The following is a 25,590-nucleotide window of genomic DNA, read 5'->3' as shown; positions in this document are numbered from 1 at the left end:
GAGAATGAGAGCGAGCACATGAGAGTGGGGAGGGTCAGAGGGAGAAGCAGACTCCCCGCTGAGCAGGGAGCCCGATGTGGAACTCGATCCAGGGACTCCAGGATCATGACCTGAGCCGAAGGCAGTCGTTTAACCAACTGAGCCACCCAGGCGCCCCACATTAATTTTATAATGGGAAAAATTATAAATTAAAAAGTAGTCAGTTTTTTGGTAGACCTTGCATGGATATATTTAACTAAAAAGAACTACCATGAACCAGACTCACTTCAATGTTTCACAGGAATAATTTAAGGTAGAAAGAATAGCAGTCGTGTGATAAGTTGGGGGGCTGCAGATAAAGTTCCTTACAAACAACAGACAATCCCCGAGAAGCTGCTCAGGGATCTAGCCTCTCAATTAACCAGCTACAAAGACAAACTCTTGTCTGACAAATCACATTGTTCATGGGCATCTTGGCTTTTTATTAACTTTGAATTGTATAGAGCAGGGGTTGGTAAACTTTTCATTTTCAAATTTTTATTTAAAAACTTTTTTTAAAGTTCCAGTACAGTTAACATGGCAAACTTTTTATAAAGGGCTAAATTACAAATGTGTTAGGTTTTGTGGGCCATTTGCTCTCTGTCACAACTACTAGAATCTGCCATATGGCACAAGAGCAGCCACGACATAAGTCATCAGAAATGGGTGTGGCTGTGTCCCAGTAAAACTTTTTAAGAATAAGGGGCAGACTAGGCTTGACCCACAGAACAGTCTGCCAATCTTTGATCTAGAGCAAGTTTTCTAAATTGTGCGGCATGACCCGTTAGTAGCTCATATACTCAAGGTAGTTGGATGCAACTGACATTTAGAAAATATTGGAACACATGAAGCCTAAGTATTGAGTTTTTGACAATAGTTTCAGTTGCATATATGTTTATAGGTAATGTGTGTTCAGGGTCATGATACAAAATATCTGTCTTTGTGGACTATGGTCCAAGAGACTGAGTAACACTAAGTTAGAGCACAGGTGCCAAGAGATTCAGGTGGTAAGGCTAATAAAAGTAAAAAATAAGCAGAAACAGTGATTCAATGGTAGCTATTATTGGGATAAGAACCAAAAATACGATGTTCTTAAAAAAGCTTTCCTATGTAAGTTACTTCAATTTGAACCTCAGTTGAGGAGAGGGGAGGTTTTACTTAGCGTGGAGATAATGGAATAAAAAACCCCTGCGTTTCTGAATTACGTTTGTCTCCAATGTATCTGAAAGGGCTACCAAAATGCACATTCCTCTCTCCCCTCCTCCCCTTCCACATATGGAAGCTGGGTGATACTGTATGTTACTACTTGCCGATTATAAACGAGCTTGGAAAGATCGGTGGTGGGAAAGGCAGATGGCAGGGGAGCCACAATGCGCTTTTACCATTGTTTTCGCAGGTCAGGGCTGGTCAGGATGGTCGAGGCAATCCGGGCCCCATTGACTGGAGGGTTGGAATACATGGGACGGATCAAGATCTTCAACTGTGACTCCACCCTTTTGGCTTCATCAGCATCTTTGCAGACCACAGTGAAGGCTCCCACACGCTCACCTGGAAAGACACACATGGATCTCGTCTTTCAGTTTTCCAATCTAACATGCTAAAGCAAATCATGATTCAATTTGCTAGATGTTATGCTTCCACCAGAAGTGCCACAAAAGGGGGCGCCTGGGTGGCTGTTGTTAAGCGTCTGCCTTCGGCTCAGGTCATGATCCCAGGGTCCTGGGATCAAGTCCCGCATCGGGCTCCCTGCTCCGTGGGAAGCCTGCTTCTCCCTCCCCCTCTTTCCCTGCTTGTGTTCCCTCTCTCGCTGTCTCTGTCAAATAAATAAATAAAATATCTTAAAAAAAAAAAAAAAAGTGCCACAAAAATATCTGTTACAAATTAAAAGCTTTCAACAACCAGTGTGGTTAATCTAGAAACAGCAGGAAGTTCGAGGACTCAAAGGTCTTTTTTTTTTTTTAATCATATCCATCTTCTTGGCTTGTGGAGCAGTCACTTCTTATTTACAGAAGCAGTCATTAGTTTTCCCTGCTGGAGGAGTTCAGAGACATGAAAGATGTGACTGAGATCAGTAAAATCCATGTTACCTGTCTTTCTTCTCTGGGTAACACACACACACACACACACACAGAGCATACACCCCACCCCCCAAATTGGTATCGCTGTGGCATCCTCTTCCAGAACTTCTTCAATCTTATCAGCACACACACATCACGCACTGGGTCCTTTAGCTCACCGTATAAGCCCATGTTCTTGGCATAGGATTGGCAGAGGCAAACATTAATGCCCTGTTCGATGAAGTGGCGTACGGCCCAGGCATCCCTGTTACCATCACCACTGGCAAAACCTTGGTAGGCCATGTCAAAGAATGCGAAGAGATTGTTTTTCTGGGAAGGAAAAGAGAAGAGCAAAGCTTTAGGCAGTCAAGAAGCTCCACATGCTTGCCTGTGCTTATTGGGACGATGTCTGCCTCACACAGAGTCAACAGTTTTCTCCCCCAGTGTTGCCACTGTTGAAGATCTTGATCCGTCCCATGTATTCCAACCCTCCAGTCAATGGGGCCCGGATTGCCTCGAGAGGTTTAATTTTCCTTGAGTTAAGACATCGTCATATATATTTTTTTACTTTGGTGGATATGGTCCCTTGAGAAGAAAAGATACTCTTAATTTCAATCTTCCCAGAAAGCTGCTTGATCAAACAGGAAGCTCTTTTCAGGCCCAAAGGAGTCTGGGTAATTACTCTGGTCCAGTCAATACAGGACCAACATCAGTCTTTTCTGGGGCTAATGTAACTCTGGCAGTCTCATACCCAGGACTCATGAGAACCATCTCATCTTCAAAGTGCTCTCTGAATGCTCTTTCTCTCTTTTTTCCCCTCTGTTTTATTCTGTTTGCATCTTATGTTTGATAGAATGTAAAGAAAGGGAAATCAAAAGAAGTGAAAATGGGGGTACAAGGCAACAGGAGTATTTTCCTCTGTTGGAATTTTTTTTTTTTAAGTAAACTCTACCTCCAACGTGGGGCTTGAACTCATAACCCTGAGATCATGAGTCACATGCTTTACCAACTAAGCCAGACAGGCGCCCCTGCTCCCTTGGAAATTTTGACTAGTGCCTTCTCTGACAGCTGACCCTGTGAATGATAATGGCCATGCCAAGGAAATAGGCCAGGACAGGAGACATGACAAAGTGTATAAAGGACGAACAAGTAATCCTGGCCAGGGCAAATGTAGGTGCCAATGAGAGACACCCTGTGGCCAGTGGATGCCCACTGTACAGGCTAGCCAATGACAAGGTTCCTCAGAATTCCCTACACCCAGCATCCAGGCTGAAGAACAGAAATTATTTTCAAGCTGCTCATGTACCACCACTTAAGAACTGCTAATTAGGCAGGGCGCCTGGGCGGCTCAGTCAGTTAAGCGACTGACTCTTGATTTTGGCTCTGGTCGTGATCTTGGGGTTGTGGGATTGAGCCCCGTATTGGGTTCTGCGCTCAGCAGAGTCTGCTTGAGATTCTCTCCCTTCCTCTGCCCTCACTTGTATGCATGTGCGTGTGCTTCCCCCCTCAAATAAACAAAAATCTTAAAAAACAAAAACAAAACAATCCCAAACTGCTAATTACGCAAATAAGCAGCTCTTTCCTGACAACTTAACAATGTGGGCTCAAGGGTAATTAATTCTCATTGTTAAGACCTTGCCCAGTTAAGCATCTATGGCCAGTTACTGAACACAAACTGTCGCCAGTCAGCTCACTCTCCTTACCTTCACCACTGTTGCTATTTCCTTCCACTGCTCAGGACGGGGGTCCACTCCCGTGGGATTGTGGGCACAGGCATGCAGGAGAAGAACGCTTTGCTGTGGCATTTTCTAAAAAGAGACAACCAAAAGATAGGTGACTTTGCAGCTCTGAAGGCGATAACTTACCTGAAATGCCACAGGCTCACTATTTTGGATCAGTAACAAAGATAACCTGAGATCTGGAAATTAGTTCATCCCCAGTATTTTAAGTCAGATATTGACACCCAGCTGGGAGGCATCACATCTCCACAAGGAGGTTTGCTTCCTGTCCCTTCACCCCCTTGCCCTGAAAGTCACACTTACCGAAATGTCCTCTATGGCACCTGTGAAATCAAAGCCGCACGTCTTGGGCTCATAGTATCGGTAACCATGCAGCTGCATGCCAGCATCCCTGAAGATCGGCGTGTGATTTCCCCAGGACGGCTTGGGCAGAAAGACATCTCGGCTGAACTTAAAAAATCTTTGCTAAAAAACGGGATGAAAGGGAATGGAAAAGTGAAGAAGGAAGAGGGGGAAAAAAAAAGAGCTGATATATTTTACTGAGGAAGACATTTTCCTCTATTGAAACTCAGCTTATCTTTATGAATGAGAGATAGTAACGACGCAGCAGCAAGACTGCGTGAGTTGGAATCTAAGCTCTGACAAGTAAATTCGCTGTGTAGCCAAGGGCCTGTCTGGGCCTCACTTTCTTCATTTGTAAAATGGCGGTAAGCGAGCCTCCTTCATAAAGAATTAAATGAGTTAAAACAAAAGCTGGTAGTGACAGACAGGTGCTCAATAAATTAGATTTATTATTATCATCATTCTATCTTCCTTGTAATTTCTTCTAAGTATTTTCATTTTTCTTACCCCCGACTCCGTTTATCAGAGAACAGGAACTCTTCCAACTTTGTGGAAAGTTGTCAGCAAACACACATGCAATAGGAAACGCCACCATCCTCAACTTACAGACTGTCTTACAGCTCTTTCCTGCAGGAGTTTTCAGACTCACCAGAAAACTGGCTCCGATCCTCAAGGCCCCAGTTCCAGAAATGGTCTGCACGGTGACATACTGAAGGAGAGACAGCACGGTCAGTGAGGTGGGACACTCTCTACAGGCCCACAACGAACAGAACGGAGGCCAAGCCCACAGAGCAGAGCTCTTCCTTCTTCAGAAGCTGAAGACAACCTTCCAAACGGTATTCAGAAACGAGAGAACAGCACTATTGTTTCATTTCCCCATTTGCTAAGAGACAGACTGCCTCTCCTCGTGAGTTCTCAAAAGAGCCATCTCTTCAGTTTCCCACACCTTTGCTGACGGAGAAGCTAACTCCTCACGGCTTGTTATCAGTATCATACCATATTGCAGGAGGAACATTCAGGATACAACCTCTTCCCCCACATGAGAGAGAGCTGATTTATACAGAGAAAAAAAGACACTAAGAACAGTCAGTACACTAAAATATTATTCCAGAATTATACAAAATTGAATGAGTCTCTGAACATCAAAGTTCCTTGAAAAGCAAGTCAACTTATTATTATTAGAATAATAAGGATCGCTACATTTTAAAGGCTCAGAAGTTCCACTTTGCGAGTTTCCATAGTCTGAAAACATTATCTTTTTTTTTTTTAAAGATTTTATTTATTTATTTGAGAGAGAGAATGAGAGAGAGAGAGAGCACGAGAGGGGGGAGGGTCAGAGCTCGGAGAAGCAGACTCCCCGCTGAGCAGGGAGCCAATGCGGGACTCGATCCCGGGACTCCAGGATCATGACCTGAGCTGAAGGCAGTCGCTTAACCAACTGAGCCACCCAGGCGCCCCATGAAAACATTATCTTTTGAGTAATAGGAAGGTGCCTGAGGTAAATCTGTTTCTTCAAATCAGTCAACTTTAAGGAATAAGAAACCACAGATTTTTTTTAAGGCACCATAGAAATTTAAGGTCTCTGAAACATAAACCTATTTTCTGCCCTGAAGGGCAGTAGAAGAAATGGGGGGAACCTAACAAACTCTTTACCAAAGTTTGTCCCTGCAAACTTTGCTGTGACAGAAATAAAAACCTAACTGCGGGGGCACCAGGCTGGCTCGGTAGAGCATGGGGCTCTTGATCCTGGGGTTGTGAGTTCGGGCCCCACGTTGGGTGAAGAGATTACTTAAAAAAACAACAAAAACCAAACAAACCTAACTGTGGATCTGATAATACTAATAATCCACAAAGGCACAGCAATTTATGAACAAGCTGTTGTTATTTTAGCTAGATAGAGCTAAGCAAAAATTGCAGAAAAATATGGAAGCTTCCATGAGGGGTTAATAAGTGGTTGATTGTTCGGATATCAATCAAACCATGGATTAAGATCACTATTGTCTCACCCTGTGGTGGAGGTTGTATGCTTTTCTCTTGAGTTAATGAACTAACGTGGACTTAGACCAGCCTTATGAATAAACTGTATTTATTCTGGTCTTGGGGGAGGAAGGGGAGAAATGTTGGCTTAGTTCTGCTACTTTGTATGTTTTTCTCCAGACTTACCCAGAAAAATAGATGTTTAAACATACGAATGTATCCATTAATAAACACATTTGTTTCAAAGGAAAGTAAACTATAGTGCCCGAGGCCACAGGTCACTGGGCTGTTCACTGGCCTGGAAGCATCCGCCTGCCCAGCGCTACTCCTCTTCTACTCTAAGTGCTGAGGCTGTGCATACTCTGTGGGTGCACACAGCCATCTGCTTGTGCAAAGTCTGTGTTCAGTGCCATCTTTCTTCTACAATAAGAGGGCCCCCAGGGAGACGGAAGGAGGATACACTAGGAGACAGGTGTGCTTCTCCCTCGTGGCTGCACGATGCTCTCTGGAACTGAGAGACGAGGGAGGCAGCAAAAGGGAGCATAGTCTGCTCTCTTTTAATGTCCAAACTGGCCATGAAGGGGCAGCAGAGGAGTGCCAGACTGGTCCTGGCCCTAAGAGCCCTGCCTGTGTGTTTCCTCCATCCAAGCTGGAAGCCGAGAACATGAGGGTAGCGGCTAATTATAGGCCTAAAACTGGGCATAGTTTGGCATTTCTTCTTCTTCTTTTTAAAGATCTATTTATTCATTTGAGAGAGAGAGGGAGAGCACGAGTAGAAGGAAGAGGCAGAGGGGAGGGAGAAGCAGGCTCCCCACTGAGCAGGGAGCCCGACGTAGGGCTCGATCCCAGGACCCTGCAACCATGACCCGAGCCGAAGGCAGATGTTTAACGACTGAGCCACCCAGGAGCCCCTAGTTTGGCATTTCTAAAGCATATTCAGTATAAAATGAACATAAGCACACAGAGCAGTGTCAACTCTTCAGTCAAATTACTATTCCATTTTCAGGATTACTGCTACATTTTTACCATGGGTGTTACATGAAATCCTTTATTTAATAAGTGCCAGCTTACTTTCTAAAGAAGAGATATTAGCAATAGTGCAGTCACCTCAAAATAATCATCACACACAAAGTGATGTATCTTTTTTTATTTATTTAAATTATTTCAAATTTGTTTAAAGTGTTAAATTTAAAAACAGACTCTGTATGATGCCAGAGTGTGCTCTGCTTACCCGGCTACTTTTCAACACTTCGTTGTTCTCACCCAGGGCTAGCTCTGCAGATGCCTTACAAAAGTCAGCAAGTCCCGCGATGGGCAGGTACTCTTTGTCCAAATTTTTTGCAGCAATCTGGGCCTCTGCCTAGACAAGAGAAAAGGTATCTGCCTAGTTTCTTCTCCTTACCTGGAATTACTATGATTAGTATTTAATGTTTTATAAATTCAGTTTATATATTAAATACAAAGGAAGTAAAGCCTTGTTTTTATTTGGAAATACTGTCCAAGAAAAAGGGTAAGTGCTATACCTGAAACTAATATGACACTGTATGTTAACTGGAATTTAAATAAAAACTTGAAAATACATACCCCCCAAAAAAACAAAAACAAAAACCTACAGTAAAAAAGAGTTGGTATTTTATACCGTAGAACAGAAATATTTGAATTTTTAAAATTATATTTTATGTTTTTTTACAGTTAGGTTTTATATGGATGGGCACACAATGTTTTCTTGGTTAATATTTAATATACGGCATTCTTGGAATGCACAGGAACAAGATTTATGAGCAACACTTAAAAGAGATATAAGATGATAAAATCAAACTGAATACATAAAAAAGTATTTCAAGGTAAAATGCCAGTCTAAGAACTTCAAGGAGTTAATAGTAGCAGCCACATCTCTTCGTGCTTTGGAGACAGAGGTGAGATTGCCCCTTACTAGCTGTGTGACCCTGAGCAACTTAGTAACCTTCCTGAGCCCCAGTTTCTTCATCTGCTGAACAGGGAACAGCTGCTACAGCTCTTACGACTAGCTGAAGACCTGAAGAAGGAATGTACAGAAGCGTGTGGTGGTATTCCAGCTTACAAAATAGCTGACTAATACTTGCTGAATACTTTAAACTGACTGAGACTAAAGCAATCCCTGCATGACCTGAGACCCAGCAGCCAGCAGTTTTCAATAGGTCTTCTCATCACAATGGTTTCTCGAGCCCTTTTTTTCTACTCAGAGAGTTCTAGAGGTAACCCTTAACCCACACTCCCACTTCTTCTTTCAGGGGTTCATTCAGCCCATGTTCTTACTTCAGTGGCTCCTGAGGCCTGAGCCAGCTGGATGCAGGGCGGTGCAGCTCAGATGATTCCGGAGTGCCGTACCCTCACCTGAAGTACTCCTTTGTAACTTGCACTCACTGTGCCCAGTTCTGCTCTATGGAGGAATGACACATCACCACCCCACTTTTGGAAGTGACAAAGAAGCATTCATATACCAACAGAGGAGGTGTAGATGGAAAGGAAACACACACTTCCTTTTAAAAAACTGTTCTAAGGGGATTAACTATTTGAAGTTATAGTGATAACCAATAGAAAGACTAGTGATAAAAATACAACAAAAATAAAGCGAATTACTCTATAGTTCAGTATGAAGAAGGGACAGAGCATGCCCGTGTAGGAGAGCTTATTAAGGCAATCAACATGAGAGAAATGGAAAATAACGGCAGTAAGCCTCATCCACAAAGGGCTATTCTTATAACCAAGAGGCAATGTTTAAACTCTTGGTCCTTTTGTGCACCTTCAGGATTAAACATGACACTATGCCTGCTTTATAGATGATCACAGAAGTTCAATCTTGAAAAAGACCACATAGTTCCAATCTGTCACTTTTACAAGTGATTCAAGCAGCTGGTGCCAGAACTAGAAGCCAGGTCTCCTAACTCCCAGCCTGGCACTTTTTCTGCCACTCTCCAGGAGCTTTCTTCAGTTTATTCATCCCAAGAAGGCAGGAGAAAGATGGCAAACTCACCTTCCGGACACTAGGGAGCACATAAGGCTTTCCATTATCATCCCGGTAGGCACCAACTCCCAGATTCATCTTTTTGCTGTTGGTGTCTCTCTTAAAGGCTTCTGTGACTCCCAGGATGGGATCTGGGGGCCCCATTTCCACATGGGTCCACCAGGAGCTGAAATGAGAAATAAAAGAAATCAGTCACAGTAGCTGGATTTCCATGGCCAGAGACATCTCAAATCTGCCAAAGCACTTCACAGAGGAGGGCAGAAGACCAAAGGTTTTAGTGCAAATGCAATGAGAAGGGGGATACCCTAATCATCCCGGGGAGGACAGGCTTTCACAGTCCAAACCTGATCTAAATTCCCAGGCAAAGACTATTTCATGTAATTTGGCTGTGAGAAACCGAGAGTGGTAAAAGACAATGCAAGAGAAGCAAGCAAGGACCACTGCAAGAGTATTATGTGACCCCCTTCTCCCCCAAGGCGCCTGGGTTTTATCCTGTTCTCAAACTTGTTAAAGGGTAGCATTTAGAGAACTTGTTAAAAACTGTGTCCCATCTTGGATATAGTGAGAACCTGTAGAATCATTCTCTGTTTTTGGGGGCGGGGGGAGGCGGGTTGATCAGGTAAGGGGAGTGACATGAATAGCCTTGCATTTTTGGAGCCCATCTGGTCACAAGGTGGGGTACTGAATGCAGAGTGCTAAGAGGAGATGCAGAAGGATCACTGGTTCATTAATTAGCAAAAGAGATAAAGGAATCAGGGCCTAAACCAGGATGAGGTAGTAGGGGTAGAGAGGAAGACAGAATTTCGAGGTATTTAGGAATTAAAAATCAACAAGAACTACTTATAACATCCTACTGATTTCTTCACTACTTACTAAGTTAAAATGCTGGACAATGTTCATTATTCTATATTTATGAGTCATGATTTTGCCTTAAAAAACTATCCCTTGGGGAGGGGGGTGGAGGGATGGGGTAACTGGGTGATGGACATTAAGGAGGGCACATGATGTGATGAACACTGGGTGTTATATAAGACTGATGAATCATAGGCCTGCATCTCTGAAACCAATAATACATTATATGCTAATTAATTGAATTTAAATAAAAAAATGTTTTAAAAAAATTATCTCTTAACAGTCTTGTGGGAGGAGGTCATCCACCTGGGTCAGGTGAACTATGTTGCTAGGGAAGTACGCCTCATCTCTCCTTGGTGTCCCGAGGTAATCTCAAGAGGCAACAGGACTTTATTTTTTGGGACGCCTGGGTGGCTCAGTTGGTTAAGCATCTGCCTTCAGCTCAGGTCATGATCCCAGTGTCCTGGGATTGAGTCCGGGCTCCTTGTTCAGCAGGAAGCCTGCTTCTCCCTCTGCCTGCTGCTCCCCCTGCTTGTGCTCTCTCTCTCTCGCTGACAAATAAATAAATAAAAACATCTTAAAAAAAAAAAACAACTTTATTTTTTTTGGAAAAAAAATTACCTTTATTTTTTTTGAGAGAGTGTGGGGGGGGGTGTAGGGGAGGGGCAGAAGGAGAGGGAGAGAATCTTAAGCTTCACATCCAGTGCCGAGCTTGATGTGGGGCTCAATCTCATGACCAAGATCATGACCCTGAGCCGAAATCAAGACTTGGACGCTTCACCAACTGAGCCACCCGGGCGCCCCGTCAGATTACCTTTATTATAAGAAAAATACACAGCAAAACAGAGCTGAAAGGTGGTGGGGGTGGAAGATCTGGAAAAACTTAATGAGCAAACAAGCTGCCCAAATATGGCTTCCTACTGTGGGGGGAGAGTGATTTGGCCCTTATCTTTCCTGCTTTTCCTGATTCAAAGAAACCTGTTCTTAGCAAGGCTGGGCCAGGGAGCCCCATTTTCCAATCTGTTCTCTTCCTTGGGAAGAGAAAGGTTGGGAAAAGTTGTAGTTTTTAGACTTTCAAGATACAGAAGGCAATATGGAGATGGAAAGGATGTCACAGCCCTTTGGTCCAGTGTTGTCCCCAGGCCCATCCCTCAGGATTTGTTGATGCCAAAGACACGAACCCCATGAAATTGGGGTAACTTTGGCAGCAGTACACTGAGCAATTAGGCTGTGTAGATGATGTGTAGAAGTTGGCCAGGAGGTAGAGGACAATAGGAGAAATGCTGAGGAATTTACATTGGAGCCTATAGTCCATCTGTTCCCAGTGTGTCCGTAGCTAGGCTTTCCTTGGTGAGGGGTCTCAAAGGGCATCTCTTTCGCTGTATAGAAGACATACATAGCCAAGTTATGGAGGACATTGGTCAGGGTCCAGACAACGGGAATGCTGAAGGGGATGCTGAGTAGAACATGTGGCAGTCCTACCAAGACAATGTAGGCCAGCCAGATGCCCTATTACATCACTCGAGTGTTGGGGTTTACTTTGCTGTGCACCACCCCCACATTCATCCTGCTGGCTTCAGAAGCCTTGCCAGCTGGAGGCGGGGCACTCCCTTCCACACCTGTGGTCTCCAGGAAGCAGCCCAAGGCAAAAACTGTTTCTCTGGTTTGTCCCTACCCGCTATTGATTTGGGGTTTGGTTTCTGGTTCAGCTATGGCCAGTAAGCTAGTCCTCATTGGCAGCAATGATTGTGAATCTGGTTTTAGGATCTGACCATTCAGTAATCTCTGAAAATGCGTAGCAGAGATCTATTCTCTGTTGGGTGAGAGATGACACATAATTTGGTTTGTTGTTTGTTTGACTTTGTTTATTTGAAGCTTAAATCAAGAATTTTGCAGTTCTGGGGTGCCCGGCTGGCTCAGCTGGTGGAGCATGATCTTGGGGTTGTGGGTTCGAGCCTCACGTTAGGTACAGAGATTATTTAATAAAATCTTTTAAAAAAAAATCTTGCAGCTCTTTTTTTTAAATCAGAACTGTGAGGTTTTTGTATTTATTTTTGGCCTGTGGCTGAAGTTGTAAACCTAAAGAGCTATAAGAGGGGCGCCTGAGTGGCTCAGTCAGTTAAGTGTCTGCCTTCGGCTCAGGTCATGATCCCAGGGTCCTGGGATTGAGCCCCCGCATTGGGCTCCCTGCTCCGTGGGGAGCCTGCTTCGCCCTCTCCCACTCCCCCTGCTTGTGTTCCCTCTCTCGCTGCCTCTCTCTCTGTCAAACAAATAAATAAAATCTTAAAAAAAAAAAAAGAGCTATAAGATCTCTATGTGTCAGTAATTCAGAAAGGCTTTTTTGTTTTACCTCTCAGTGTCTGAATGTGAAATGTTTTCCAGCTCTATAGGGTACTGATAAATTGAGATCATAAAAATCTTGGGGCACCTGGGTAGCTCAGTTCATTAAGCGCCCGACTTTGATCTCAGCTCAGGTCTTGATCTGAGGGTTGTGAGTTCAAGCCCTGTGTTGGGCTCCACTTAAAAAAAAAAAAAATCTCAAAGGTGCTCTGGTCTGACTGTGTTATAAAGACTGAATTTCTAGTACTTTAAATGTGCTACACAAAAGTTTTTTCTTAAAGAAACTAACTCAAATGTTTAAAAAATTCAAGTTCACATCAGTGATATAAACCTTTGAGACTAGCTGAACTGATTTAATAAAAATAGTTATGTCTTTTATTTATTCATGTTAAGCATGATACAAGTATACATTTTATTCTGTGGCTTTGTTTTTCCTAAACTTATACTGGTTTACTGATACTATAAGCTAACATTATTCCTATATAATGTTTAAAATTATGAAAAATGTAAATTTGTGTTCAACTAATCATTACTGTGACATATTTTCACCTCACACTTGTCAGAATGGCTAAAATCAAAGACACAAGAAACAAACATTGGCTTGTGGAGAAAAAGGAACCCTCATGCACTGCTGGTGGGAATCCAAGGTGTAGCAGCCACTGTGGAAAAGAGTATGGTAGGGGCGCCTGGGTGGCTCAGTTGTTAAGCATCTGCCTTTGGCTCAGGTCATGATCCCTGGGTCCTGGGATCGAGCCCCGCATCGGGCTCCCTGCTCATCGGGAAGCCTGCTTCTCCCTCTCCCACTCCCCCTGCTTGTGTTTCCTCTCTCACTGTCTCTCTCTCTGTCAAATAAATAAATAAAAATTAAAAAAAAAAAAAGAAGAGTATGGTGGTTCCTCAAAAAATTAAAAATAGAGGGTGCCTGCCTGGCTCAGTCAGTGGAGCATGCACCTCTTGATCTCAGGGTCGTGAGTCTGAGTCCCACACTGGGTGTCGAGATTATTTAAAAAAGAAAAAGAAAAAAGTTAAAAAAAGATTAAAAATAGAATCACCATATGATCCAGCAATTCCACTATTGGGTATCTACTCAAAATAAAACAAAATTAGAAAAGATGTATGTCATCATATGTGAACTGCAGCGTTATTTATAATAACTAAGATATGGAAGGAAGCAGCCCAAGTCTCCATCCATAGATGAATGGATAGAGAAGATGTGGTAGAATGGAGTATTATTCAGCCACAAAAAAGAATGAAATCTTGCCATTTGCAACAACATGGATGGATCCAGAGAGTATAATACTAAGTGTAATAAGTCAGTCACAGAAAGACAAGTACCATATAATCTCACTCACATGTGGAATTTATGAACAAAACAAATGAGCAAAGAAGAAAAGAGACAAACAAAAAACCAGACTCTTAAATATAAAGAACTGGTGGTTTCCAGAGGGGAGGTAGGTGGGTGGGGGAGGTGAGTGAAATAGGTGAAGGGGAATAAGAGCACACCCATCTTGATGACCACTGAGTTATGTATAGAATTGCTGAATCGTTATACTGTACACCTGAAACTAATATAACACTGTATGTTAATTATACTTGAATTAAAAAAAATAAAATAAAACTTACATATTTTTTCTTTTTAAATATGAATTTAAGATTTTATTTATTTATTTGAGAGAGAAAGAGAAAGGGAGAGAGAGAGAGTGGGAGAGAGCGTGCGCATGAGTGGGGAGAAGAGCAGAGGGAGAGAGAAGCAGACTCCCTGCTGAGCAGGGAGCCCGATGTGGGGCTCTATCCCAGGACCCTCAGATCATGACCCGAGCCGAAGGCAAACACTTGACCGACTGAGCCACCCAGGTGCCCCTTTTTTTTAAAGATTTGAGGAGAGAGAGGGGGGGAGAGAGAGAGAGAGAGCGAGAGCGAGCGAGCACAAGTGGGGGGAGGGGCAGAGGGAAAAGCAGACTCCCTGTTGAGCAGGGAGCCCGATGTGGGGCTTTATCTCAGGACCCTGAGATCATGACCTGAGCCAAAGGCAAATGCTTAACCGACTGAGCCACCCAGGCGCCCCTATTTTTTCTCTTTTATTAGAGTCATTCATTCATTCTTGGACTCCACCCTCAGCATGGAGCCCAACCTGGGCCTTAACTCACCACCCTGAGATCAACACCTGAGCTGAAACCAAGAGTTGGAGGCTTAACCTTAGATTGAGCCACCCAGGCACCCCGGTAGGTTAAATTTTTTAGTTTTAAAAAAATATTTTATTTATTTATTTGACAGTGCGAGGGAGAGAGGGAGAGGGAGAAGCATATTCCCTGCTAAGCAGAGAGCCTGATGTGGGGCTCAATCCCAAGAACCTGGGATCATGACCTGAGCTGAAGTCAGATGCTTAGACTGAGCCACCCAGGCATCCCATAGAACAGTTTTAGATTTACAGAAAATTGAGCAGCTAGTACAGAGTTCCCAACAGCTGCCCCTGAAGAGTTTCCTCTTATTATTAACATTTTATATTAGTAGAGTACATTTGTTACAATTAATGAACCAATACTGACACATTATTAAATCCACAATCTATTCAGATTTCTTTAGTTTTCACCCAATGCCTATTTCCGTTCTAAAGGCCTACCTAGATATCATATTGCGTTTACTTGTCATGTCTCCTTGGGCTGTTCTTGGTGGTGCAGTTTCAGATACCCCTTGTTTTTGATCACTTTGACAGTTTTGGGGAGTACTGGTCAGGCATACTGCAAGATACCACTCTATTGGACTTTTTTTTTTTAAAGATTTTATTTATTTATTTGAGAGAGAGAGAATGAGAGACAGAGAGCACGAGAGGGAAGAGGGTCAGAGGGAGAAGCAGACCCCCCGCTGAGCAGGGAGCCCGATGCGGGACTCGATCCCGGAATTCCAGGATCATGACCTGAGCCGAAGGCAGTCGCTTAACCAACTGAGCCACCCAGGCGCCCCCCTCTATTGGACTTTGATATTCTTCTCATTAGACTGGAGTTATGGGTGGTTAGGAGAAAAGTAATTTTATTTTGTAGTATGTCCACTTGAAGATAATTTCTAAGATCTTTAAGTAACTTAAAATCTTGGACTAATATGAGTTAATTAATGGGTTACTTAATTATTGGATACCTAGATAATTTCTAAGTAAGACAGGATACAGACACATTGATTACTAAGCATAATTTTTATACACTTTTATTTCCTATTTTTTTTATTTTTTATTTTTTATTTTAAAGATTTTATTTATTTATTCATGAGAGACAGAGAGAGAGGCAGAGGGAGAAGCAGGCTCCCAAGGAGCAGAGAGCCCGATGCGGGACTCGATCCCAGGACCTTGGGATCATGACCTGAGCCGAAGGCAGACGCTTAACCATCTGAGCCACCCAGGCGCCCTTATTTCCTATTTTTATATGTGCTAGAGAGGTTATAGCTTTGGGTCATTTTATTAATTAAAAATTTTTTTGGGGGGGGTTAAACAACAAATTTATTTTCTCACAGTTCTAGAAACTAGAAGTCCAGAGCTTTGGGTCATTTTAGTGAACACGTTCTTTGTTGTCGTTTTAAGGGGAAAAAAAAAAGTACATATATATATATATAAAGAAAGTATAAAAGGGATATATGTGTGGCTGTAGAAGCTGAACTATGTGCATCCACTAGTCTGCTAAAATGCTTATGTAGGATTGACATCAGTGCCCTCCCCTCAGTTTTGTCTGTGAAATGGAAGTTACTTTGGTTAAAAGTTATTATTAATGAGTGGTTGAGAATATACTAGGATCAACTATCACAGAGAAATGCAACTTTGTATATGTTTTTGTTTTTCAAGGAAAAAAGTTGTGTTGTCCTAAGGCAGTGGTCCTCAACCATTTTGGTCTTTGGATCCCTTTTTATTCTTTTTTTTTTTTTAAAGATTTTATTTATTTATTTGAGACAGAGAGAATGAGAGAGAGAGAGCACATGAGAGGGGGGAGGGTCAGAGGCAGAAGCAGGCTCCCCGCCGAGCAGGGAGCCTGATGCGGGACTCGATCTCGGGACTCCAGGATCATGACCTGAGCTGAAGGCAGTCGCCCAACCAACTGAGCCACCCAGGCGCCCTGGATCCCTTTTTATTCTTAAAATATTCTTTTTATTCTTAAAACTTGTTGAGGGCCTGAAACCTTGTTTTTTCCTTAAAAAACAAAACACAAAACATAGTTCCTCACATATGAAATGGCTTTACAGTCATGTTATGTTTAATTTTAATGTCATTTTAATTAAATAGATAAACAATGATTAATTCTCAGGCACTCACAATCTTATCTTAATCAAGTGATCAAATATTTAACAATTTTTTTGATTCAGCCTGCCCAAATTGAATCCTAAATATAGAAAACATAAAACTTTCAGGTGATCTTTCACCTAAAACTACTTTGAGATTTCTAAGAGGGCACCCAAGAAGCACCATCCATGTTTCCAATAAACACTCTCTTGGCAGCAGGATGCATTAATGTATCAAAATTGAGGCTTTACCTCATGGTAAATTACTGTTCTGAGAAAAAGATTATTCTACCCTTTTTCTGCAGGGCAAATAAGCAAAAAGCTTTTTACAGTTTTATATTATAGAAAACAAAATCTTTTTTTTAAGATTTAATTAAAAAAATTTTTTTAAAGATTTTATTTATCTGACAGACACAGCTAGAGAGGGAACACAAGCAGGGGGAGTGGGAGAGGGAGAAGCAGGCTTCCCGCGGAGCAGGAGCCCCACGAGGAGCTCGATCCCAGGACCCTGGGATCATGACCTGAGCTGAAGGCAGATGCTTAACCATCTGAGCCACCCAGGGGCCCCAGAAAACAAAGTCTTTATGATCTCCTAAATCAGTCATTGAGAATGTGCTATGTGCTAAGAGCTGGGAATATAAAGAAGAGTAGAACAACTCCTCACTACCACATTAGCCCAGGGGGATGACCCCGTAGGGAGTTCTAAACAATGCAGGCTGGGGGGGGGGGGGATGATGTACAGTGAAAAAGACAGGCTCAGAGCACATAATATTTTTCAGAGCCTTGACGACAGGACCTAATAACCTGGGGAAGGGGGAGAAAGAATAGGATTAGGGAGGCTTCCAGGAGGAGGTGACATATGAGGTGAGTGCTAAGGATGACAGGAGGAAAAAGGCATTCCCAGCAGAGGCATAAGAATAAAGGCTAAAGGTGAAAAAGAGCTTGGGGAGTGGTGGTGTTGCAGTGACAGGTGGAAGCTAGGGAAGCAAGGTTCCAAATTACCCACGGAACTAGCTCAGGTTCTCTTAGTAATCATTTATCCAATCTCAACCAATTGAACGTTTTAGCACAGCACAGTGAGAGTTCTCTGTGCTCACCATGCTGACAAGCTCAGTGAGAATTTCCTTCTCGAAAATGGTTCTCTTGTTGAACTCGTCAGTGGCCAGTCAGCACTTGTACACCTCACTCCTCCATGAGGCACACTGGATGGCTCAGCACAGCTTTACAAAGTTAAATTCATGCTCTTCTGACACGTTGAAAACTGCCTTAGTATTAGTAGCTATAATTGTTACATACAGTTAATTCTGTTATTGAAGGGTAGATTATTCCATTTTTGGATTTCCTAGGCTTTTATTCGCTTGCCTTAGATAATGTCAGTACTGGGCAAACTGCATGGATTCAAATAACAGCTCAGCTGCCTACCAGCTTGGGTGAGCACAGGCAAGCCAATTAAGTTCTAAATCTCAACTTTCCTTATTGTAAAATGAGAGCATAACAGTCCCGATTGTACAGGGTTGTTAGAAGGATGAAAGGAGTTATTAAATATAAAACTCTGAGCCTGGAACAGAGTGAGTGCTTGCTGTTACCTGGTATCATTGCTACTAAATTATTACTTCTATGCTTTCATTTATAACTACTGGTGAGGCAAGTATGTAGATAATTCAAGAAGCATATGGTCATAACTTTACGACCAAATACAGGTCTTTCTTGCTTTTCAATTATTTCTACTTAGTTTTTCTACAGCTTTGGGAGACAGTATTACCATCCTTTCCCCTCACTAGTTCTATTGCCAGGACTCAAATTCCCCCCTTTTTTTCATTGATGTAGGCTGCTTAGTTGTTCCAGTGTCTAAGCAACAGTATGAAACAGATACCTTGAAGCAACTTCTGACCTGGGTCTGAAGAAAGCTTCCTTTACTTCCTACCCACAATTCAGACCCTGAAGACATGTAGCCACCTGCCTCTGTACATCACTGTCGTTAACTGATGAGTGAAAGGAATACTTTGAATGTCAATGACATATTATAGAAAACTTCCAGTAAGCAATTTTCATTTTAAAAAAGATATCTCTGTCTCTAAGGCCTTTAATCAACAACGACAGGACTGTGGCCCCAAGCCACAGGACAGAAGGCACCATTCTTTTTTTTTTTTAAAGATTTTATTTATTTATTTGAGAGAAAGAGAATGAGAGACAGACAGCATGAGAGGGAGGAGGGTCAGAGGGAGAAGCAGACTCCCTGCTGAGCAGGGAGCCCGATGCGGGACTCCATCCTGGGACTCCAGGATCATGACCTGAGCCGAAGGCAGTCGCTTAACCAACTGAGCCACCCAGGCGCCCCAGAAGGCACCATTCTTTTTTTTTTTTTAAAGATTTTTTATTTATTTATTTGAGAGAGAGAGAATGAGAGAGAGCACATGAGAGGGGGGAGGGTCAGAGGGAGAAGCAGACTCCCCACCGAGCAGGGAGCCCGATGCGGGACTCGATCCAGGGACTCCAGGATCATGACCTGAGCCGAAGGCAGTCGCTCAACCAACTGAGCCACCCAGGCGCCCCCAGAAGGCACCATTCTTATTAAACGGTGTGAAAAACACTTATTCATCGAGTTCTTTCAAAAGTTTATTGAGCACAGAGATTTTCTCAGAAACCATGGCCTTGAGTCTTTTGGCAGAGATCTGATCAAGACTGGTATATTTTAAGAATTCTAAAAGCAATTTCATAATATTGAATCTTAATCTAAATATAGGAGCAGGGATACTCAATTCAATTAGTTCTACATTAGTAATCATGTTCAGAACCTTTGTGCCCTTCATCACTCCATTCCTTAAAAGGGTAAAGACTTTATGCCCACAATATAAGAACCATGATGTTTTCAAGGGATAGTAACAGATGAAAACAAGAGTGCTCTAGGGACAAAACTGATGCTGATAACCTGTGGCCTCCAAACCGATTCCTACCAATGTACTTTGGACATAAGTGCAAAGTCTCAGCCATTGAGCAATGTTGACTAGCAAACCAAAAGATGTTAGGTACAAACTATCCAGATAAGCATTTCTAATTCAAATGCCTTGCACTTTTTCTGGGAACCTCTCTGGTGCTTTGTAGTTTAAAAACATGCTTTCCCTCACATTCCTTTTTTTTTTTTTTAAGATTTTATTTATTTATTTCACAGAGAGAGACACAGCGAGAGAGGGAACACAAGCAGGGGGAGTGGGAGAGGAAGAAGCAGGCATCCTGCCGAGCGGGAAGCCCGATGCAGGGCTCGATCCCAGGACCCTGGAATCCTGACCTGAGCTGAAAGCAGACGCTTAACTGACTGAGCCACCCAGGCGCCCCTCCCTCACATTCTTATTTTAAAATAAGAAGAGAAGTTAATTTGCTCATGATCACAGAACTAAAAATGGCAAAGATGGTACTACAATTGTGATCTTCTAATACTGGTTATTATGCCACTATTGCACACTGCCTTTTTTTTTTAAAGATTTTTACTTATTTATTTGAGAGAGAGAAGAGAGCACGTGCGTGCGAGTGGAGGGGCAGAGGGAGAGAATCTTTAAGCAGACCCTCCACTGAGCGCAGAGCCCGACTCGGGGTTCAATCCCATGACCCTGAGATCATGACCTGACTTGAAAACAAGAGTAAAACGCTCAACCAAGGCACCCAGGAGTATCCCCCTTTTTTAACATTTTTATTTGAGAGAGAGCGAGTGCATGCTGACTTACTAAAGGGTATCATGTTCTCCTTCAGTTATTTCACTAAAAATTAAATAATCAGGATAATTAAGAACAGATCATTGTAAATCAAAATACATTAGCATATTTTCCTTTCTTCATTGACCTGGGACTAAGCTTGATTTCATGTCACTATGTTTTCACAGCACAGTCAACAAGACAAGGTTAAATGTTGAGTGCTTTCTGTTTAAAAAATGCAGCTAAACGAAACATTTGAACTTAGAGTTCCCTTTAAATGACCCAACACCAATTAAGTATTTCATAGGATAAATCCTCAGTTCTTCAGAATACTGACTGCCAAGGTTGAATTGTATTAAAATGAGCTGTTTAAAAAAAAAGAAACTTCAATTAGTTGAGTTTATTTTAAACGTTTTCCCTTTGGATTTTGTTAAAGATCACTTCTACAGTGGCAGCAGTGAAGGTTCTCACTTCCTTGTTACCTGAACAGATACCAGCCCAGGCTAGATACCGCATCTGGCTCTATCACTCAGTCATACATCATTGTTTAAACCTGAACACCTTTTCAGCTGCAGATGCTCAAATATTTTAAGACTTTACATCAATGAACAAAGTCGGTAAGGATTCTGCTCTCATGGAACTTACATTCTCATTGTGAAAAGACAGAAAAGAAAAATGAGTCAGCCACTCAAACTCAATGACTAAAAGGTCACACCCATAGGGATTTTCACCAAGCACTTTAAGTAAAGCTTTAGGCTACCCAGCCAAATCTATAAAACAATAATTACTGTAAGACCACTACAATGTTGAAAGACTTTCTCTTGCCCATAATTTTAGACACCGCTTTCTCTTCTCCAAAAGTGCTGCGTAAATGATAACCCCTCTCTAATTCTGGTCCACTAGATAGGCTGGCTTAAAGAGCACACCTTGACAGGGGGCCAAGGAGGAGCTAAATCAGGGAGAGATAAAGTGTGAAAGCCCAAGCAAAACTGTACTGCCAACAGTGTGAGGCTGCGTAAAGGACAAACTGTCCCGCGGGCTTCGAAGACGACATGCAAACAATCGAGGCACGCCTAACAGGCCAAGCCTTTGTCTGCTGCTTTAGTCAATACCTGGCTGGAGGTGGGTTGGACACTAGGTTCCTCATTAGGTGGTACTTAAGGATACAGTCCCAAATCGCCTTCTTGAGTGAATTAATCGTCTGGCTCAGGTCCTCAGGAATTACTAATTCGTTTTAAACTCGGTACTTTTTTATTGCAACACTCAGCACACAGTGTGAAATTACATATTTGTCATTTTTTTTTTTTTAAAGATTTTATTTATTTATCTGAGACAGAGAGAATGAGAGACAGAGAGCACATGAGAGGGGGGAGGGTCAGAGGGAGAAGCAGGCTCCCCGCCGAGCAGGGAGCCCGATGCGGGACTCGATCCAGGGACTCCAGGATCACGACCTGAGCCGAAGGCAGTCGCTTAACCGACTGAGCCACCCAGGCGCCCCATATTTGTCATTTTTTAAAAAAGATTTTATTTGACAGAGAGAGAGAGACAGTGAGACAGGGAACACAAGCGCGGGGAGTGGGAGAGGGAGAAGCAGGCTTCCCGCGGAGCAGAGAGCCCGATGCGGGGCTCGATCCCAGGACCCTGGGACCATGACCTGAGCCGAAGGCAGACGCTTAACGACGGAGCCACCCATGCGCCCCATATTTGTCAGTTTTTTGAGTGACACCTGTCTCTTCCTCAGACTTAGCATCTGGTCTAGCACCTGGCTCTGAGAAACTGAGGTGACAAACTATTTACTAAGCGAGTGCAGAGCGAGGGGGAGAGGAAGAACGGCGACTTCCCTACAGTCAAACAAAAAGGAGGTAAACTACACCTTGACCCTTCTCTATGCAAAGGCCACGCGGCCCAGGGGTCACCGGCGACTCAGGCGGTAACACGGACGGGGTGGGGGGGGGGAAGGGAGGGAGGATGCCACACACCAAGGTCAGGGGATGCAGAAGCGAAAGGTGGGTCTGAAAGCCAGAGCCCCCCAGGAGCCTTCCCGCCGTGTACTTCCTATCCCCCCACCCACGACCGGCAGCACGCCGCGGCCTTGCCAACCTTGCTCAGGGCCGAGAGAGGCCAGGACAGGTGAGCCCCGCCATGCCCCAGGGTAGCCCATCAAGGGCACCCGCGCCCCTCCGCGCCGCAGCCAATCGGCGCGAGGCAGTTTCGGCTGCTCGGCCAATCGGCGCGAGGCAGTTTCGGCTGCGCGGCCAATCGGCCCCAGGCCGGCCGGCACCGCAGCCCCGTGTGTTCTCCCCTCGCCACCCCACCCCCACCCCCACCCCCACGGCGCCGAATCCGCGTCTCGTGACCCCCCCACCCCTGAATGGGAGTCCGGGTGCCGTAGAGGGCCACACTTCCTAACCCCGGGGGAACGCGTTGGCGCGCTCTCCTACGGTCCTGGGGGCAAGGGAGGCGAGGGATGTAGGACCCCGACGGTCACTTTGAGGCGCCGACGCTCAATTATCAGCCCCCAGGGAAGCCGAGGGGGTGTCAGAGAAAGTGTGTGCGTGGTGCTCGCGCTTGTGCTTGGGGGCGGCGGGGAGATGTCCTGGGGCGTCCGCAGCCCGGCTGGGCAGGCCTGTTGTCCCCAGTTCCGCCTCGGTCTCCCCTGCTTACCTGGCTCTGGCAGAAGCCGCAGCAGCGAGGCCCGGGTGGAAAGCGGCAGCGACCCCGGACAGGACGCGGCCGGAGTGCAGCAGGGCCATGGTGGGCGGCAAGAAGGCAGTGGGTCGCAGCAGGACGGAGCGCAGGGCCAGCGGCCGTAGACACGGAGGCGCGGGCTCCGGCTGAAGGTAAGGACAGCGACTTCCCCGGGGGCGGCTAGAGCGGCCGCCCGCCGGCCCGAGGGTCGTTACAGCGCACCCTGGCGAGGCCTCCTGCACCGAGCGGTGTGTGTGGGCTCGCCGCGGAGTTGGCATCCCCGGGACCACGTGGTTCCTGAGAACGGTGACCGCGCCGTTTTTCGCGGTTCGCAGCGCCTGAAAAGCTTTCGTTTAATCACGACGGACCGGACAGTAGAGCTGCTATCGTGCCAGTTTGAAAGCTGGGAAAATGTAGGCTGGTGTAGGCTAAGTAATTTGCCTCCTGCCTTACTGCCAGTAACCAAGGTTGCCGGTCCTCAATCTTTAGCTGGATATTTCCCTAAGGGCAAATCACCTCGCCTTCCTCCTGAGTTTCTTTAATCCCTGTTTGTAGAGGATAACGGGCGGGTCTCGTGGGGGTATTTGTGAGGATTAAGTGAGATTAGCCGATTATGTCTAAAAACAGCCTGGTTTAGTAGCACAAGATAACCCGTGGTTACTAATGACAAACTCGAGTTTGTCAAATACTTGCAGTTGTGTGTGGAAGGGATTAATCACTTTTAAAGGAAAAAGTGAGTGAATTTGAGATATCAGAAGTTGAAGAACGATTCAAACAAGTCCGCTCTAAAGAACGGCTGTTTCTCTGACACTTCTAAAGATCCCAAGTAGAGCTGTGTCCCTTGCCGATTTAATTTATTTCCTGTGGTATCTCATTGCCTGAATGAATAAATCCAAACACCTATCCAAGGTCATATTCTAGGCCCTTCCCAGTCTAGCCCCAGCTAACTGTCTCAGACTCAGACTCACTTGCTCTCTCCCTGAACTCAACCTGTGCTCCCCCAGGCCACAACTTTGGATTCCACCACTTTGGATTCCACCACTAGATTAGCTGCTCTAACAAAGTACCACAAACTGGGTGATTTAAAACAACAGAAACTTATTCTTCTACAGTTCTGGAGGCTAGAAGCCCAAAATTGAGGTGTCAGTAGGGTTCATTCCTTCTGGAGTCTCTGGGACGGGAATCTGTTCCCTGCCTCTCTTCCAGCTTCTGACAGTTGCCAGCAATCCTTGCCAGCAAGCAGTTCCTTGGCTTGTAGATACATCATTCAATCTCTGCCTCTGTCTTCACATGGTATTTTCTTCCCTGTGTGTATGGCTGGGTCTCTTCTTTTCTTGTAGGACATGACTCATATTGGATCAGGGCCCACCTTAATGGTTTCATCTTAAGTTGCCAGTAACCAAGGTTGCTGGCATCTTGCAAATTAGTCACATTCACAGGTACCTGGGGTTGGAACTTAAACCTATACTTTGGGGGGATGCATTTCAACCCATAACAATTACTATCTTTAAGACCCAGCAATTATACTTCGAAGTATAGATCTTGGAGACCTCACACATGTATAGGATGTTAGTGAAGCATTGTTTACAAAAGAAAAACACAGGAAACAACCGAGTGGCTCATCAACAGTTAAACAGATGTGCTGTTATAGTCACATAATGGAGCGCTATAGAACTACTAATGTGAATGAGCTCAATTTTTAAAAAAGATTTTATTTATTTATTTGACAGAGAGAGAGAGAGTACAAGCAGGGGGAGGAGCAGGGGGAGAGGGAGAAACAGGCTCCCTGCTGAGCAGGGAGCCCGATGCGGGGCTAGATCCCAGGACCCTGCGATCATGACCTGAGCCAAAGGCAGACGCTTAACCAACTGAGCGACCCAGGCGTCCCACTAGTTTACTTTTATATCCAGTAACTGAAAGACCCAGGAGCCCCTGAATGAGCTCAATTTATAGGCATCAACATAGATAAACCTCAAAAACATTAAAAAAGCAAGCTGCAGAACCCTTTACGTCAAATTTAACATATGCAAAATCATTTCATATATTCATTCGTTAAAGTATGTATAAGTTTGAAAAAAATACAGGATCAGGAGGGGATAATAGGGTGTTTGCCCTTGTGGAGGGGATGGCACAACTTTGTCATATTTGCTTCATAAAAAATTACAGATAATATTAACAACAGTCATCATTTTGGGTGTGTTTATTTGTTATATTGGTTTCTGTAATATATATATTGAACTTTCTCATACGACAGCTAATTTGAGTTACTGGTAGGAAAGATAGATGGGGAGGGACAACTCTTATGAAGTAGAGAGAAGGCTGATGCAGTAATCCAGGCAAGAAATTCTGATTGCCTGAGTTCAGGTGGAAGTAGCAATTCCGGAAAAAAGGTTACAGATCTGGGATATATCGATGAGGTAGATAAAAAGGGTTTGGTGAGTAGATGCAGGAAGAGGTGGAAAAGGGGTTCAAAATAATTGCCAATATATCAGTTAAAATTGGGGTTGTCTACAAGTAATAGAGACGCCAAATAATTGGCTTGAAGGAGATAAAATTTACTTCTCTGACATAAAAATCCAGATATAAGTAGTCCAGGGCTGGCACGGCATTTCTGCCCACAAAGTCCTCAA

General features: G+C 44.0%; 1 protein-coding gene and 1 pseudogene across 1 annotated transcript in view; both read right to left on the bottom strand.

The window, feature by feature from the left end:
- GOT2 (glutamic-oxaloacetic transaminase 2) overlaps positions 1–23,134 on the bottom strand; it is a 28,042-nt gene extending 4,908 nt beyond the window's left edge. The window contains exons 1-8 of the mRNA XM_006732807.3: positions 22,937–23,134; positions 9,147–9,303; positions 7,365–7,493; positions 4,806–4,865; positions 4,118–4,279; positions 3,779–3,883; positions 2,255–2,405; positions 1,401–1,566 (exon numbers count right to left, since the gene is read on the bottom strand). Coding sequence (XP_006732870.1) covers positions 1,401–1,566; positions 2,255–2,405; positions 3,779–3,883; positions 4,118–4,279; positions 4,806–4,865; positions 7,365–7,493; positions 9,147–9,303; positions 22,937–23,025 — 1,019 coding nt within the window. The 5' untranslated portion in view covers positions 23,026–23,134. The remainder of the gene's footprint in view (positions 1–1,400; positions 1,567–2,254; positions 2,406–3,778; positions 3,884–4,117; positions 4,280–4,805; positions 4,866–7,364; positions 7,494–9,146; positions 9,304–22,936) is intronic.
- Positions 11,141–12,981, bottom strand: LOC102750434 (ORM1-like protein 2 pseudogene; annotated as a pseudogene).
- Positions 23,135–25,590: the final 2,456 nt, after the last annotated feature.

This window comes from Leptonychotes weddellii, chromosome 16 (genome assembly GCF_054177405.1).
Source record: "Leptonychotes weddellii isolate Sample4059 chromosome 16, ASM5417740v2, whole genome shotgun sequence".
Taxonomy (NCBI): domain Eukaryota; kingdom Metazoa; phylum Chordata; class Mammalia; order Carnivora; family Phocidae; genus Leptonychotes; species Leptonychotes weddellii.
This window is presented reverse-complemented; position numbering and strand designations above follow the sequence as displayed.